This window comes from Dermacentor silvarum, chromosome 7, assembly GCF_013339745.2.
Source record: "Dermacentor silvarum isolate Dsil-2018 chromosome 7, BIME_Dsil_1.4, whole genome shotgun sequence".
Taxonomy (NCBI): Eukaryota; Metazoa; Arthropoda; class Arachnida; order Ixodida; family Ixodidae; genus Dermacentor; species Dermacentor silvarum.
In genome coordinates, this window is record NC_051160.1 from 70,756,800 (window position 1) to 70,774,555 (window position 17,756).

The 17,756-nt window shown below is 45.3% G+C and overlaps 1 protein-coding gene across 1 annotated transcript in view; it reads left to right on the forward strand.

Annotated features, from left to right (window-relative positions):
• Window positions 1–13,081, forward strand: part of LOC125946798 (uncharacterized) — a 32,689-nt gene extending 19,608 nt beyond the window's left edge. The window contains exons 7-9 of the mRNA XM_049670826.1: window positions 102–145; window positions 4,492–4,588; window positions 12,370–13,081. Coding sequence (XP_049526783.1) covers window positions 102–145; window positions 4,492–4,588; window positions 12,370–12,500 — 272 coding nt within the window. The 3' untranslated portion in view covers window positions 12,501–13,081. The remainder of the gene's footprint in view (window positions 1–101; window positions 146–4,491; window positions 4,589–12,369) is intronic.
• Window positions 13,082–17,756: the final 4,675 nt, after the last annotated feature.

Below are 17,756 nucleotides of genomic sequence, written 5' to 3' on the forward strand. Positions count from 1 at the left end.
ATCGCAAAAGTATAATAAAGAAGTTTCAACTTTCAGTAAGATGGCTGGAAATCTGCCAAGTCAGAAAGAGCTAAATTTGTCTTTTTGAAACTTCACTGCAGGCGTAAAACTGAAGAATCTGGAGACACGCTGCCATTCCTACAGGGTGAGTTGTGGCGTCCACGGGCAACATTCCCCGCCTCAGTCACAGAGTTTCATACTAAGGCAGATAGAGAGAAAGAAACATGGCGCTGCAGTCGCTCAACGAAATTGATAATCAAAGCATGGGTAGTACATAAATGTTTCTAAAATACGGCATGAAAATTTGAAAGTTCCGCAGCTTTTTATTTGCCAAAATAACGATTTCATCAAGAGCTGATGAATTCGAAGTCGTCGGTACGATTCCGGACGCAGTGGCCGCATTCCGATGGGGGCGGAATGCAAAACCACTTGTGTACCGTGCGTTGGGTGCACGTTAAAGAATCCCAGACGGTCAAAATTAATCCGGAGACACCCTATGGTGGGCCTTGCAATCAGATCAAAGTTTAAGCGCGTACAACCCTAAAATTAAATTTCAGAGCGATGTTTCTGATAATGTTGGGCGGCTCCAACGGCGGCACCCAAGTTTCACAGTATAGAGTGCCGCGGCATGCAATTTTACGCTATTTGCTCTGTCCTATTCTCCTTTCAAACGCTACCAAGTTCCTTCGAGTCTAACCATACAAAACACATTCTTTCCATTCTCTCCACCATGGCATGACACGTTTTGGTCAGTTGTCGGTGCGTATAACTGGATCAAGCGTTACCTGATAATCTTGAAGCCTTACACAAGCATATCATGCAGATTCAAAGAACACTCTGGAATTTTTGTGAAGCGACGCTTTCCTGAAGCGGTTAATAAAATTATCCAAGTTTGCGCATTTCATTCCTGCGCATTTGGCGCACCAGTGCTGTGGCAACTCCTATATCGGCTTCTAATTCTTCAGTTCTTAATTTTTTTTAATGTACCGGCCACTTATCGGCCGTTCCCCCATTGTGGTTATGCATCATAGTATGAAAATTATAATCATCATCAACACGTGGCAATCACCTCAAAGAGTTAGTTGGCGTTCGTGCAATTTGTACCACCCAACGTTTATAGATAACTATTATCTATGAACTTTTAATCTACGATGCTTTTTTTATCTATGAAAGTATTTATGAACGTTGGTACCATGCACCCACTTTTTGACCAATGCCCCTGTTGTGGCCTGTGCCCTTGTCCCGCCCGCTCGCGTCAGTCGATGGCGCAAGTTTTTAGCTTGAGGGGTACACAAAACTTATTGCGATGCTTCTGTCAAACGTTTGTCTGTATCGAAACGTTTGCCTCTCAGAGAGAGGTACCCGCCTCGGTGGCTTAGCGGCTATGTTGTTACTAAGAACGAGATCGCGGGATCAGATGCCGGCCGCAGCTGCCGTATTTCGGTGAAGGCGAAATGCAAAAAACGCCCGTGTCCCGTGCATTGGGGGCACGGTAAAGAACACCAGGTGGCCGAATTGCACTGCGGCGAGCCTCACAATCTGATCTTGGTTTTGACACGTAAAACCCGAGAATTAAAAAAAAAATGAGGGTGTCGAGTAAGTTTCTCACGCTTAACGTCGGTGAGCAACCGTCGTGCATATGGAAGCTGCACTACGCAACCTAGCACAACGCAAAAGACGAAGCACGTGCACACTAATACAACGCGCAAGCGCTTGCTGCCGTACAGCGCGTCTTTCTGTTTGGCATTGCAACGCTCCGCTGTGCTGAGTACGGTGAACGCCACCTAGGTGGCGTTGGTAGTGCTTCTTGATGCCAGCATCCCTTCGAATGCTGGCAAAGTATAATGCAGTACTTCTCTTTTCTGCTCGTAGGCGGCGGCACCGCCCCGAGCAAGAGCGCGGGTCCAACAAAAGCAAAGCGCCTTGCGGTTGCCGCGCCTACGGGAAGCGCGCGCTCACTGGCATCACTTGTGACGTAGTTGTTGGCATCCAAAATGCTTCGAAATACTGATTTACAGCCCAAAAGGGCACGCAGTATAATTCTGCTTTAGTACCCGCCGTCGCTGCGTAAGGCGCGCCGAGCGAGGCAGCCCAGGCGCGCGATTAGAGGAGCTTCCTGGGAATTTCTTTTTCTGAATTACAAGAAAGCTTTAATGTACCAAACGACACAAAGTATAAAATCCATCCACGTCGATCGCTAGCATGCGCGGCGATAGCGACCGATTGCTTCATATACGCGCCCGCTCCATTGCAGCGAGAACCATTTATGACGATTATTGATCACGTGACCATGACTGGTCAATCGGTGGCGCGACGGCGATTAGAGAAGAGTTGCGGTACTTCCAAGTTTCGTTTACTTTAGCTGTGACCACCGACTACGACGAAGACGATAGATTATTTATTGGCATACTCTTTGAAGCGGGGCGGTGACAAATAGTCCCCTAGCCAGCTTCAGTTATTCAGATATAACTAGTTGTAGAATTTTATTTACATTCCCTTATTTTTTTTGTTTACTTCCTTAAAACTTCTCTATCTACCTTGTACCGCTACCTATGCCTGTAACAGATCCGGTCGTATCAATATCTTCATTGCTTTTAAGTGCGAAGCACTTTAGGGGCCCGGCTGTCGGCGTGTAATGTGATCTCAAGTCGTGGTCCCGCGCAAAAACAGGGTCAAAACAAGTGCAGAATTGATCAAGACTGGTTCAAAATAAACTAACATGATTCCGAATAATTTTAAAGATAGGAATAATCAAGCATTAAACGCATTAATTAGCCGAAACTGCTGAAAATTGTTAAAAATCTTGTAATGTGATCTCATGTCGTAGTGGTCAGGCGCAGCAAAGGCTTTGGCTACATGTGCGTGTTGGTTTAACTCCTCGTGCGTGGTGGTTCCCCACCAGTTGTGCCTTAGCACAGGTGTCAAAACGGATAATGAATTGCTAAACACAAGATAAACACAGGATAAAAGAAGATAAACACAAGGAAACGACACGGGAAACACCTTCGAATCACTGCTTCGCACTTCCCCAGGTGTCACGTTGAGTGGAACTGCGCCACCGCCGAGTTTATTTCTTTTTTTTTTTCACCAGCACTTAAACGTATCTTCCTTATCTCAACTGCTGACCGGTTGATGCTTCCTTACATATAAAATCCAAGAACTTCAGGGAGGTGACGTACGTAACCTACGGGTCTGCCTGGGCGAATCCCTTCGCATTCCATTAGAATGTACTGAATGGTCTCCGGGTTTTTGCTGCAGCATACACCTGCCTCATCTAGTTTCAAATATTTGCTCCGGTATGCTTTTGTCTTTAGGCAACCAGCTCGAGCCTCGAATAGGAAGGAACTGCTCTTTGCGTTATCGTACAAATTTTCCTTGTGATTTCTTTCTTCCCATTTTTGTAAATCTCCATGGTTTTTTTGGTTGTCATTCCTCGCGTCCAATTCACTGTCTGTTTCCCTCGCTTACTTTTGATGACTCCTGGTTGTTTATTTACACTTTCAATTACCCTGTACTTGGTTGCCAACTTGCTTGACCTCTTCCTCCATTCTGTGTCCGCGCTTTTAAGGTACACTTTTCAGGTACACTTGTGCACTTTGCCCACCCATTTAATTTTATCCGTGTTACTGAGTCTTGCTTACTTAGTTTATGGATGTTTCCGAGAAAGCGGGCATCAGAGCCCGCTATCTCTGTGGTGGTCAGCGCTGGCGATAGGGGCTCGCGAATATCAGTGTTTAGAATTGTGCAGATAGCACAATGCAGCTAAAGAAATGCAACCGGTACATGGCATTGGCTGTCACATGAGCAGAAGATCGCCTACAGGCCGCGCCACAAAGTAGATTTAATGTACTTGACCGTCGTTACTGCTTCGAGTAACGTTGTGGGAATTTTATATATGTCTCGTCTACAGCCTTAACAGCTGCAAAACTATACCATGAAGGAGCAACATTTTAACGTGAGCTTATTTCCTTTAACATAACATCGCACCGTTACCAATGCACTGCCTTCTGCCATCAAATGTTGCTTTACTAAACTACGCGACCATTCGATATCTTAGCGCTATCCCTGCAGTAAAGGTGATCGCGAAGAGGCCCAATAAGACAAAAAAAAATTCAGCTAAAACGGTCTCCGCCTTGTTAACAATACGCTTATCATACAGTGAATCACAAAGACGCTTCAAGTATAAAATATGCTTGGATGTTCAACGTCAACTTGTAAAAAAGAAATACTACAACGGGCCGACGAAGCACAACGTTAGCGTCACCGTTCACAGCGAAAACTGTTTGCGCGCTTGGGTTCCAGCTTCGCATAGGGTTACCATAACAACAATGTGTAATTTTAACGCCAATTCATTGCAACTACCAATAAAAACAGTTGTAAACAATTCATTTTGAACACAACCAGGGATAATAGCTACTACTTTTAACCCTGTTGCGCAGACACTGTTTCGGTAGCGCTTTGTGACTATTATTGCTATCACCTTCTTTACAGGGTCCATACTGTAGCCAAGATGAGATCTGTGCATATGAGAAGACCCAACTCAAGTGTATTCTCAACTGCCCCTGCTACGGCCAATACAGGGCAGTGTGTGAGTGAAGTTTTTCTTCTATTAGCTACACTCTAGTAGAGAAATTATTGAAGCCGTAACGTTCCCCGCCTCAGCAAATGTTTTTCGGTCAAAGTTGTAGTACACTGAAAAATAGAACACTATTTTTGTCATTTGGTTCTAATAGGGGAATATCAGTATCCGATGCAGTATGAAAGTAAAGCAAAGTGGGAAATTATGAAACTGGGAAAAGGAAAGAAAGATGATATTAGTAATAATTACGCTCATTAATTGTTCCAGATGCCTGTGCCATCACTCTCGAGGTGGAATTTTTAAATGGCGTTTCGATCGGGAAGAAAATTTATTCATAATAATCTGTCACAACGTGCGTGCTCGCGTGCCCCTTTCGACATGACCGCCAATAATTTCATTGTTTCCTTGTATTTATTTTATATTCTTTGCGTAACGAATCTGGGATTTTAGGATAGCCTACTCTGACGTTCCCGTGCTTCTGCATCAAAATAAAAAAATTGACCGCCACTACCGCCACAGCCGCGGGGGCGCTTGAGAGGCTCTAGAAGGGTCACATGGGTTGGACCTCTTTTGAAGTCAGAGAAGTGCAGAGCAAGATTAGTTTTGAAGAATGACTCAGGAACATAGACCTAATAAATGGCCGGCTAAAGTACACAAGTATCTGTGCCTAAAAAGGGCGGACGCAAAATGGAGGAAGAGGTCAAGAAAGTTGGTGACCAAGTACAGGGTAATTGAAGGGGTAAATAGACAACCAGGAGTCATCAGAAAGAAATTGAGAGAAACAGAGACAGTCATTTCGATGCAAAGAATGGAAACAAAAAAGTTCACGAAGATTTACAAGGATGGGAAGAAAGAAATTAGAAGGGGAAATCTGTACGCTAACACAAAGGGCAGCGCCTTGCTATTGGAGGCTCGAGCTGGTTACCTAAGTACAAAAACATACCCGAGCAAGTATTCGCAATATGAGGCTTGTGTATGCTGCAGCAAAATACCAGCGAGACCACTTTGCACAATCTAAAGGAATGCGCAGGGATTCACCCAGTGAGACCCGTAAGTAACGCACACCTTCCAGAAACGCTTGTACATTTAAAGTGGACCGAAACATCAACCGGTCAGCAGCCGAGATAAGCAAGAGACGTTGATAGTATTGGTGTAAAAAAGTAGGGAAGAGATTGATACGACGGGATCCGCTACAGGCCTAGGTAGTGGTACAAGGTAGATAGAGAAGTTTTGAGGAAGAAAAAAAAAAAAACAAACGATTAGGGAGATGTACACAAAAATGCTCGAATGAAAAACATGTATAGCATGCCTGTATAAATCAAGCAGACTAGGTGACTATTTGTCACCGCCCCGTTTGAAAGGGGATGCCAATAAAACGTGATCACCATCGAAGAACTCCTATTGTTCTGCATCGCCCAGCCGGTGCCCTCTAATTAAACTGCCGACGTGGTAGCCGGGGAGTGGCGAGGGAGTCAGTGACGGGGTAGTGCCGGCTGTAGCGTGGACATGCATCGGGAGTCATCTGCAGCTGTCATCGGCAGGCGATGTTCCCCAGGCTTAAGTCCTCGGCAGTTAGACCGACACGCGGTGCGAATCTGCAATCGTCTTCGGCAGCGAATGACCAGAAGCCCGAAGCTTCTTCAGATCGAAATCTCGACGCGCACTCCGCAGATAAGCCCACGTTTGCCGACCTGCTTTCAGGACTTTCCGCCACACTATCTTTCCTTAATCGCGTTTAACCTTCTATTCATGTAATCATCTCGTGTTCTTTTTGCATATCCTTGTGCTATATAGCGTTTGTCGCGTTTATTGCTGAGTGCATTTATTATTAATTTGTTTGCGTATTTTTTGTTATTTCTTATCAATCTTAATTTCTCACATGGTGGGGCTTTGTTGTGCGTGTCGCGGGAGAGTTCATTGTGTTGTTTGTATTATCTCGCCTTTAGCAAAAGATTTTTGCGTTTGTGTTGGTTTGTTTATAATGTTTTGTCGCGTTATTCCCTCAATACCGATTGTGTTTCCCGTCACCTCCCGTCTCATGCCTCATAGTCCGCGGTTGATCAGGCATGAAACCTACCGCTGGTCACCCGTTGAACCATCCTGGAAGCGTACGCGGTGAGGGTCTGTTTGTCACCCTATCATCTCCGTTGCGAATAGTGTGGGCAACATAACCACTATATTTTGACAGAATCACTCCACTAATTACACCCGACGACAACGTGTTGTGGCAGCACAGCCAAAGCTACGCGCACGCACTGACACGCGCGGAGCTTCTGCTCTTGTGTTAATAGGCGAAGTAGTGCTGGCTGTTTTGCTGGCGGTTTACAGGACCAGGAAAATCAGACATTGATACAGAAAGCCAGGATATACTTTTTCTAAGGAATCTTATTTGTTACGAAATATATCTTGAAGAAAAAAAGTCACAGGCCTGCGCGGCAGATGCATCACAGTCACAGCGTAAGCTGGTTGAGCGGCGCAAGAGTAGCTCCAATTTCGGCACCACGCACAACAAGGTCTTCGCGGCACAGTGTCTTCGCCTCGATTTTGACGAGAACGATCGGAACTGTCCGCCCGGCGTGGACGGCGAGCTGCGGCTTGTAATGCTCTCTGCACAGCAATCTGCTGAGCCCGATGATGCCTGGTTGTAGCCGCGCACGTAGCTCTACGATTAGCTTCTTCAGCAGCGGTTCGTACCTTGCTAGGAGACGCCATAACGTGTACCGAAGAGGTACCCAGAGTACGTACGTGGCGCACATCTAACATCGGGATAGCGTTGATTTCGCGCCTCGTCTGAATCGCATCTCGTCGCACGCAGCGGTTGCAGGCACGTTAACTAGATGGCGCCACCATACGGGCGGAGGCTCGGGTCGTCTGCGCCTGCGCGCTGCCGCCTGATAGCAAGTGGTTGCGTGGCTCAGTGGTAAAGTATCCGACTCCACGCAGCGGGCCTGGGTTCGATCCCGGCGGAGAGCGGGTACTTTTTGCGCATTTCTGGCGATAGCGGCTACGGGGAGGCGGCGGCAGCATCATCGCGACCAGAAACTGCTATTAGAATGAGCCCATAACAGCTTATGCTGTAAAAAGTGAAACTAATAAGTGGTATGGTTTGTTTACGGTAAGTAGCTTCCAGTTGCTTACATTCGCAAACTACATGCACGGGTGCAGTAAAAAATAAAAAATTTGTGTCCTTCGGCTTTGTAGCTTTCGTTGCGCTACTACAGAAAGTTGTCGCCGCTTAAAGTCCACTGAAATCAAGATAGATCCCTTGCAGATGCCTAAACTTAGCTCTGTTATTATTCGGGCGAATACGCCATATGCCCGCCAATTTCCCAATCTCTTCATGGCGCCTATTACGGGTAGCTCAAAGGCACGGATTAAAGAAAGACCATGCGGTAGGTGTGCAACTATATACTGTTGACTATATTCCGTGAAAATAAAATTACGCAAAATAAACAATGTGCTAATGCGCAGGTAATGTCGCAAATACCAACTTTCAAAAGAAAAGCTGCTCAAGCAGACAGGACTTACATCCTCTACATCTCCATTTTAGGTGCCACGCAGCTGTGTTCTGCTGAGTTGTCACGGCATCTAATTGCCAGCTGTCATCGACACCAGTTCTGTTACTCTAATAAACATACTTGTTGTCTGGCTCATGAACCGACCGAGACACGTTTTACAGCGATGCGACTAGAAACACTAGAAAACATTGTATGCGTGTTTCAAGGTGTGCTAAGAGAACTATATGTAATTAGGTCCCAAATTTTATGTTTAGCGAGAATGTGGGCATTTTAGAGGTGATGCGCCGGAAAAGTTTCAAGTGGGTGGGTTTAGTCCAAGGCTAAATTAAAGTTTATGAACCCTCTTTTTACAGCCTGTTTAGAGGCGCTAAACGTTTGTAAAGTTTCCCCACTGCCCATGGAGGACCAAAGGCGGTAGCCATTCTATAATTGAATCAAACAGTAGCCATGTTATGCTTGGCATGTACGAAATGCTTAAAGTGTGTAGAATAATTACATCCTTAGCAGAAAGTTACTTACACAAGAGTTTTAGTGCTTCACAAGCGTATTTGTTTCTTCATCTCCCTGTCTTTTTATGTGTGGCTATAGTGTGTTTATCTATGTGTGTTTTATATTTCTCTATCCCATTACCGGTTCCCCAATGCCGGGTAGCAAATTGGATATCTTTCTCCCGCTTAACCTACCTGGCCTTTCCCATCTCATTTATCTCTCTATATATCTCTACAAGTGTATTTTATGAAGCGTACCTGATAAATAAACATTCCACAAGGCTATTATGAGGGAATCTTATGCGTGATGCGTGGGTAAAGTTTCAAATGAGTCAGTGAAATACAGCCTTATCCAAGTATGCCTTAAGCAAGGGCTCGGAAGCGTTATACGACCGTTATCAGCTATCTTTCCCAGTGTCCCGAGAGTCCTTTTCGTGACCCCGAGTTTACGTTTGGGTGAAAATGGGATGCTTATTAGCTGTAATGTGAGGCAAAACTAGCGTTTGTTGGTTGGTTGCAAATAATTACTATGTTGGTTGCCAATAATTACTGAATACTCGCTTTCTGCCAATTTTCATGCATTTCACGAGCCACGCAGTAGGTGTCCCCGATGTCCTCGGTGAAATAAGCGAGGAATTTGGCTTGTACTGGGCGAAAATAAGGAGCAGGTTATGAGTGATTTGTAGGAAAAGTTTGAAGTGTACAGGTGAATTGCTGCTTTTGCAGTAATTTACGTATTCAAGCGCCCCCACGCGTTTACGTGTTTTAGAAATGGCGAACGATTTAGCCCGCTGCGCCGGATAAGCTATAAATGTCGCCGAAGTCAAATTTATTGAAAATGGGGGAAGGTTGTAAATGTGCATGCGAAGTTTTGTGCCCATCGTATACGGTAGTTATTCTCCATGTTTCCCAGTGTCCAAACACAATTGCACCTGACGCCAAGCTAAAATATATTGGAAATGGGAGCAACGCTAAGGAAAAGAAATTAGGTTTCTGGCTTAATTAAGGTAGTTCCCAATAATTACTGAAAATAGATATTTTCCCCCATATTCATAAGCGCCTTGTCATTATTCCATGAAAGAGTAGGCAAATTATGGGTGATAAGCTCAGAAATCTTTGGGTTAGTAGAGCCTTCGCAGTATACATGCGAGCGCCCCAGATCATTATACAGGGTCATCAAAGTTAAGTTGACAGTTTTTTTTATTAGGCGCTGAGGCGTAGATTAAGACCACACCTCTACAGTAAGTAGGCTTATGTGGCGAGGGGGCACACAAAGTGAGATGATAATTATGGCTGTTAGAAGTGAAATTACCAAAAATTGAATAATTAACTTTTAACGGGCTGCAGTAAGCAGGCACGTTTGTGTTGAACAGTTAGAGGCAGTTGTGTTTCCACAGAGCTCCACTTTGCAGAATTCTTCAAGCGTATCCGTGCTTTGAGATATCAAACTGCGAAGTTTAATTGCCATTCGCATGATTACGCATGCACGACAGTGACGACCGACGGCGGGAGACTCCTTACGGATGATGGGCGGAAATACAGGTGGCGAGCGCAATCGGTCTCGGATCGATGTGTGCCGTGTAGACAAGTTAACCGCTTTGCCGAAGTCAATCAGAATACCAGGCGGGAGGAGGGGAAGCACTCGAAATAAACATCCGGCACCATGGAGGTAGGAAAAAAGATTTATTTTTTCATTCCTCCATGTCTGGCAGGGAGGTTGCAAATGGCGTCCAGCATGTCCGCGTCAGTGCGATGAGCGCGTGCATGCGTCCGTTTGCTTGCGCGTGCTTTGTCGCCGTGTGCCATTGTAAACGAACAAAATACGACGGTTTGTTCATTATTTTCGGTCGTCTTCGGATAGATTTCGCACTCAGCCTTCGTTTTCCAGGAATCGTTTCACATTGGGGCGGGATTAAGGTAAGGGGCGTTCAAATTAGTATGCCACTCGCGTGGCTTTTCAGTTACTTGCCGTAGCAAGTTTTCCAACTGGAGGGTACGTCCACGGATAAACAGTGTCTGCAACATCCTGTTTCATTCGTTGACAACCGTGCCTGCGCGCGCGCAAATTTGTAGGAATTGATTCACTGTGGTAATACACCTGATTGTAAAGAAACATAATTGAAGCGTTCAAACGAAGGACGCAAAGGCAACATGTCTATTGAATATGTATGGGAATTTCCCGTGGCCATGGCAAAAAAGATAATTAAAGCAACTTAATATTCACATGCCGTTATCGGCACTTATCACTGCGTAACAAAATGAACAGCCATGTGACGTACCTTTTAGCCCATTTGGAGAATCAAAATGGCGGCCTGCCGAATTTGGAGGCATGTGAACAATCTGAAACAGCGCTATATATGTCTAGTAAGCACTAGAATGACGGCTCTCTGTGGTGAGATAAACACTCACGCCACCTTTCGACAAGCACCATGACGCGCTTCACCTTGCTCCTCCTTGGCTCGCGCGCCTTCTCCGCTACATAATATATAGTTTGAGAAAAACTAGCGAGGAAATTCAGACGCAAAGACGTCGGAAAGAAGAGAGACCACAACGCTGTGGTGGTATCCCTTCTGGTGTTCTGTTGGTATCCCAGCGTTGTGGTGTCTCATCTTTCCGTTGTGTTTGCGTCTTCATTTCTTTTCGCTGGTTTTGTCAAGTTTCAGTATGAACAAACTGGCCCAGCAAGCAGTACTTCTGCATAAAATTGTTTCGTAGAACCTGTCAGCATTCACATACCAACCATTCTGTGCTCTCCTAAGCTCTTATCATGCTCCCACTGTCTCTCCTCCTTCCTCTTCTCATCGCAGCGTTCGCGGAGGAATAGCTGTGCGTGTATTCAGATCGCTCATATCCGTTAACATCACGTCGTATATGTCATCGCATTAACGTCTTTTTTTCCTACTTAATAGGGATTGACACCATATGTCTCGGCTTAAGCACGATGATGTCACTGTATGACCGGTTGCTCTTTGCGCGCTTGTAGGCGGCTGCAGAAAAAAAAAAGAGACAGATATTCCACAGCTCAAAGCAGCCGGAAACCAGAGAAGCGAAAATGTGAGAGGGAAACCCAAGGCCAGGCTTCAAGTATCCAGAAATTGGGGACACCCCTGACCTCACGAGTCTCTGATTTCGTTCAACTTAATAGCCATTTATGCTGTGCAGCTTTGGTCAGTCTCGTTCTAGACCAACGTTTTATATAGTGACGCTGTTCCCCCGTGCTTGAAATTCGAGAACATTCATTTTAAACAGCAATTGCCGATATTCTGCTGTGATGATTTTTAAGTCATGAATTGTTCGAAAATGGCAGTTGGGCCCCTTACTCAATATCTACTGCTTGTTTTTCGCCTTTCTTCTTCAGTTAGTAGTTAGTAGTAGTAGTAGTAGTAATAACAGCAGTAGTAATAGTAGTAGCAGTAGTAGTACTAGCAGTAGTAGTAGTAGTAGTAGTAGTAGTAGTAGTAGTATAGTAGTAGTAGTAGTAGTAGTAGTAGTAGTATAAGAAAGAAGAAATGTTAAAATAGCAGCCATTTACCTTTTTGAAGAACAATCCAAGGGTCCGAACTATGACGCCCAAAAGGGGAAAAAGAAACATGTGACTGAATACGTAAAAAGCGATGCCGATTGAACTACAATACAAAGGCTAAAAAAAAACAAAGTACGAAGCTCAAGGACGTCAAGGTGAACAAAAGCACCGTTCTAATAACAAAATGCCCAGGCGAAAAAAAAAAAAGTGTCCATACTAATACGGAGACCGCATCTTTACTCGTTTCTCTCGCTTACTCAGGCACTCGCAAACTGGACAAGGAGCCGTGTAATGATGGGAGTGTCGCCGTCGTCACACCTGGTGTTCCCGGATACGTGTGCGGTCACTGCCTCTCCGAATCCGAGGTGCTCACAGCTGAACGCGGTCACTGACTCAACGGCTGGAAGACTTCTCCTTGGGTGGCGGTCATATACAATACTGTGCAGCAATAATTATTTTGCAAATCTGCCCAGCCTTCAGAAGAAAAGCGTTTTGTATCGTTATGGAGCACTGATTATGCCGTTCATACAAGCCGGTATTCGGTTACCCTAACTAGTTCCTGTACTCGAACTCTAAACTTTCGTTATTAATGGCACTATCAAGCGAACATAAAACAATTATGACAAATGTGGAAGTGACCTTGTACAGCCAACTGTACGACACAAATCCTACCACATGCGTGCACCATATAGTTAATCTATTGCATGAAAGAACAACATATTAAAGGAAAGGTGTTTCAGTGAACTACGTGTTAGTACGACTGTATTGGAAAAGTTACAATATTTTTTCCGGAAATGCATGTTCTTGTTAGAAATAGCATCTGGTTGTGAATGATTGCCATGTAGAATTCTGCCATTGAATGTTATGCACACCATGTTAAGCCATTTTAGACTTTCTGCCATCATGTCGGTTTTGTAAAAAAGAATGCGATTATGATCGGGTGCATACAGGAACAGTTGTCATGTGAAATAAAGATTTGATTTAATCGTCAACCACCTTTGCTTAGTGTCGGTCAGATGTGGCGTAATAAAATAAAGTATGCATGCGCTCTGTATTGAGGTCGCGAGGGCAATTGAACGCGTGATGATGTGGCATTCCTCTTGCCAGGTAGTGACGCGCTGTGCATTCTAATTGCCATGTTGTTCATATGATAGTTCAATTAATGAGCGACCGGCCCACTGTCAAAATACAAAACATCAGGTAATATCTGGAAGAATACACGTACGTTGGCATGGTACAGGGGCATACATCGCTAAGCAAAACAACTCATAACAGTATAGAACGACAGAAAGCTGAGCTAGTTGGTAAGGATTCATAATGCAAAAAAGTTAAGGTGTGCAGACACGGACAGAAGAGAAGTGGACAACACGAACGCCGCTATCAACTGAAGGAAGCCCTGAGGCGAGAAAAGAAAGACACAAAACTCATCTGCGCATGCTCTGGAATGAGAGCACCACTTTTCAATTGGGTACACGTGCCGGTCTACGTGAGAGATCACTGTTGAGGCATTTGATCTCTTCCGTAAGGTAATCGAAGGCAGACTCTCGCACGCACTTCCAACATTATTGATATGCCAAGCCACGGCGGTCGTGTTGTCCACTTCTCTTTTCTTGTGTCCTTGTCTGCACGCCTTACCTTTTTTTGCATTATGAAGCATAGCAGTACTTCGGCACTACTCACCAATCATATCAGAACATGAATGCGACACATGGGATGTGTAACGCAGATATGTGTTTACTCTTACTTAATTTGCATAGGATTTAATCAATATAGCGACACGACGCATCGGCACCGTCGAAATGGTTGAGTTATGTATCAGATCTGGACTGCAGCGGAACTACTCTTTCACGCTTCCCTAAGACCTCTCGGCGTCATCTAAAGGCAGCGCTGCGAAACCTGCGCGTGGCCTTCGAGATGCGTGGCGTGACAGTTCGTGCGAACGCTGAGAAACGCGTCAAGTGGCAGCGGGGCTCCTCTCGCGCTTCTTTCCGGACATGCTACGCCATCTGGTGGCGCTGCTTAGAAGTCTGCGCGTAGCCTCCGAGATGATAAACGTGGCACACAGGAGGGTCATAGCGCTCTACATGAACTACACAGTCAACGAAATGCATTTCCCCCAAATGTAGATACGTCATCAGCGACTCGCAGTCGGCTATCAGAAACTATGCGCGAGGAAGAATATCGCCCGAGGCCTCTAACATACTCCACGGGAAAGCCCAGATCATATCATCAGGGTAATTCGAAGAGAGATAAATCATTTGGTTCCCAGACCACACCTCCTGTGAGTCCCCCGCTCCCAACCTCAACGAGGAAGCCCACCGCGTCGCGCGAGGTCTCATTCACCGCGCTCGCGAAGAAGCTTCCCCCGAAGGAACGGGAGGGGAGGCCTGGAAGGAGAGGGACAGAATGTTCAGATTCTGCGACATCACCAGCTTCTACCAAAAGTCGAGGTGCATATTCCCCCCTCCTGCTCCAAATTAGACAGATCTGAGGCGGTTGACTGGAGGCGACTTCAAAATAGAACCTTCCTTGATCCGGGGCATCTACATCGCATCTACCCCGAACTATACCCAGATGACTTGTGCAAATTATGTAGGACCGAACACGCCCCCCCCCCCCCCCCCCCCCAGAGCACAGTCTATGGGATTGCGCACATGTACAAGATAAAAATGCAGTCTCCCCAGAACAGCTTGAGCGCCGTGGAAAGCCGCGTTGATCAGCTCAGATTTGCAAGATCAAATATGGGCCATCCAGCGAGCTCGAGAGGCGGCCGAGAGACAGGGTCTCTCTACCGCCCCTGGCGCGGCCTAGGCCCAGGTCTCAATACGCTGGTCTCAATAAAGCTATTTCACTCACTCACACTGAAAATGTTTACCATTCGGTGCGCATCAGTCCATCAAAGCAGCATGTTTATTGAAGCTTCCGGTAGGGCACGCTGCAATAGATGTAGAATATCTATGGTTCTTTTGTGTGTGTGTGTGTGTGTGAAGTTTGCTCAATAAGAATTTTGTTGTTCTGTGTCACCTAATGTTTCCTTTTATTATTATTTGTTTCATTAAGTTGTCCGGGTTTTATGCAGTTTTCATCTCTTTCTATGTATCCAATCGCCATCATGGTGAGAGCCATGTCTTGAGGCAACAAGAAACAAGTACTTCTTTGAAATATGTTTCCCCGGTGCCACGAGATCCTTGGCGTATACCCCTATGTGGGTAAGTGCCATAGTCGAGTATCATCATCATCATCAAGAATCTCTGAATAACACCTGCAAAGCACTGAAACGCCAGGCCGTCTTTCGGAAATGCTCGTCTACGCAGCCCTCGTGTGTTGCCTCACGGTACTGCGTAAGTTACTTAGTCGCTTAAGCAGTCGATACACTGAGGTAAACATTGAAAACTTGCTTGCGCGTCGAAATCGTTTGTCCCCGCCCAAATAAAGCGGCTTCCACCATGCCTAGGGCCCGTATTGCCCCGTCCTTGTTCTAATGTGCAAAAATGCCTGCTAGCCTACCGAAAGCATGATGCAGTTGCATGGACAGGCGATATGCGTGCTCGGCAGTCATGCAACTGCGGCGGGACCATTAACAAGAAGAGGGTATTGACATTTTTTTGCCAATTCTTTCACCTCATCGGAAAATTAAATATGATTATATATGGCTTGAATAAGCGTCACTTAAATGCACCTGCCTATTATTTGCCCCAAGATGCATTGGCGAGAGTGTTTCGCAATCAAACGTCGAAAGCCTGGCTTCTGAAGAAACAAAATAAAAATTGCTTTGTTCTTGGTCACCTGTCCTGAATGATAGAAACGGGATTTTGACGTTTGATATTGAGAGCAACACTTGTAACCAAGCGCTGCAACAACTTCTTTGTGCAGTGGCAGTGCCTCATCGGTGTGAGGAGGCTGTTCCGTGCGCAACTGTAAGTAGTTGATAATATCAATGTTTCTTGTCCACAGGGATAGTGGGTGTCGAGGAGTGGTTAACGTTACGAGATTATTGAAGGATCTGAACTTCTGGGGCGGCTTGCACGAATGGGTGAAGTTTCGTTAATAACAAAAACAATAACTAGTTTGAGAACGCCTTCTAGTGTGGACTAGAAGTTGTCTAAGGAAAATTTGTTATTACTTTTGTTATTCAATGTTTGTGTAAGCCGCCCCTGTTTAGTTTTCTACCAACCCTGGCTGCCGCGCTCAGCAAGTACTATTACGGAGCACTGTAAAGCACCTCAAGAGATTTTCCAAGACGCCACAAGTTTGCCAAGGCTTGCACAATCTTCAGAGGGGCTCTCCACTCATCACCTCAGTATACTGGATGTAGGGACGTCGTCAGAACCAACACAATGATCTAGCTGACAGAAACTCGCGCTACATTACCACAAATTTTTCAAAGGCAACGTTACAGTGTCGGCCGGCGAAGCTCATTTGAGGGCGGTATGACTTTCTCATGAGCGGTTTTACTCTGCAGCGGTAGCTCACGGGGTTAATGAGAGCATAAACGGGAAAACATATATATTATAACAATCCAGTCAAGCGGCCATACTTTCCGCGGTGCAACAACCATGTAACACATGCTGGCTGTATATGAATGCTACAACATTTACCCTGATTTTAACCCGCTCAAATTTTATTGCTCGAGACGAATAGTTCAGAGTAAAATATAAATTTTTTGCATTTATTCGCAGAAACATGCCGCACTATTACGAGAACTACACAAAACTGCAGTCTATATTCTGCCAGCGCCGTTTGCTTTTTGAACTGCTTTTCAAGATTAAGCCGTTCTACACCGGTTAATATTAAGTGATGGTAGTTTGAAGTTAAGCTAATTGACGCTCTAAGCTGGTTGACGCACACTAAGAGGCATGAGCCACTATTTATTCCCTTTTCTGTGCTACACGCTCAACTTGTTACACACTCTACTAACCCTTGTCACAGAGCAGCTGCTTGGCGAAATAGACACAGCTACTTGGCGCAGATGTGTGGGCGAAATATGCCTTTTAGAACGTATGGCCAGCAAGAAGCCGAAGCTTCTTTCATTAGTGGTATGAGACACAATGAAGGTATGAGCTTTTACCAAAGAAGGCCAAAATTCAAGTGAATCCGTATGAGGCTTGCATATATAGTGTCTTCTTCATGAACCGGGTACACGATGCGGTCCTTTATGAACTGACGAAGCGAATAGTTGTCAGTTCGTATAATTAAATACAGGTGTGGTTCGAGACATCATGATGCAGATGGTAGTTGGATTTTTCTCTTCCACGCAGCTTAAGCTGAACTCTAGTGCCTCGAGTACACCACAGACATTCAAATTGGCGATATAAAGAACCGCTTCATATGGTTTCAATTCGAAGTTGTAGTGGGCGGAGTGCTGTAATGCCTCGCCAGAACGACAGTCGGTTGCTTCCATTTCGGGAGGTGTCTTCCCGAATACAGTCGAACCTGGATATATCGAATCTGGTGGGGATCACAGAAAACTTCGATATATAGGTAATTCGATATACAAAATAATAGGCCCTGAGGCAAACAGTGGCTTACCGACTGGTGCGTCCGAGGGCCGCTAAGGTACTGCACGCCACTTGGTAAAAAAAAGCAAGCACACTTTATTTAGCTGCAAAAAATTGCTGAATCCCTTTCAAATTCGTTGCAAAGTCCAA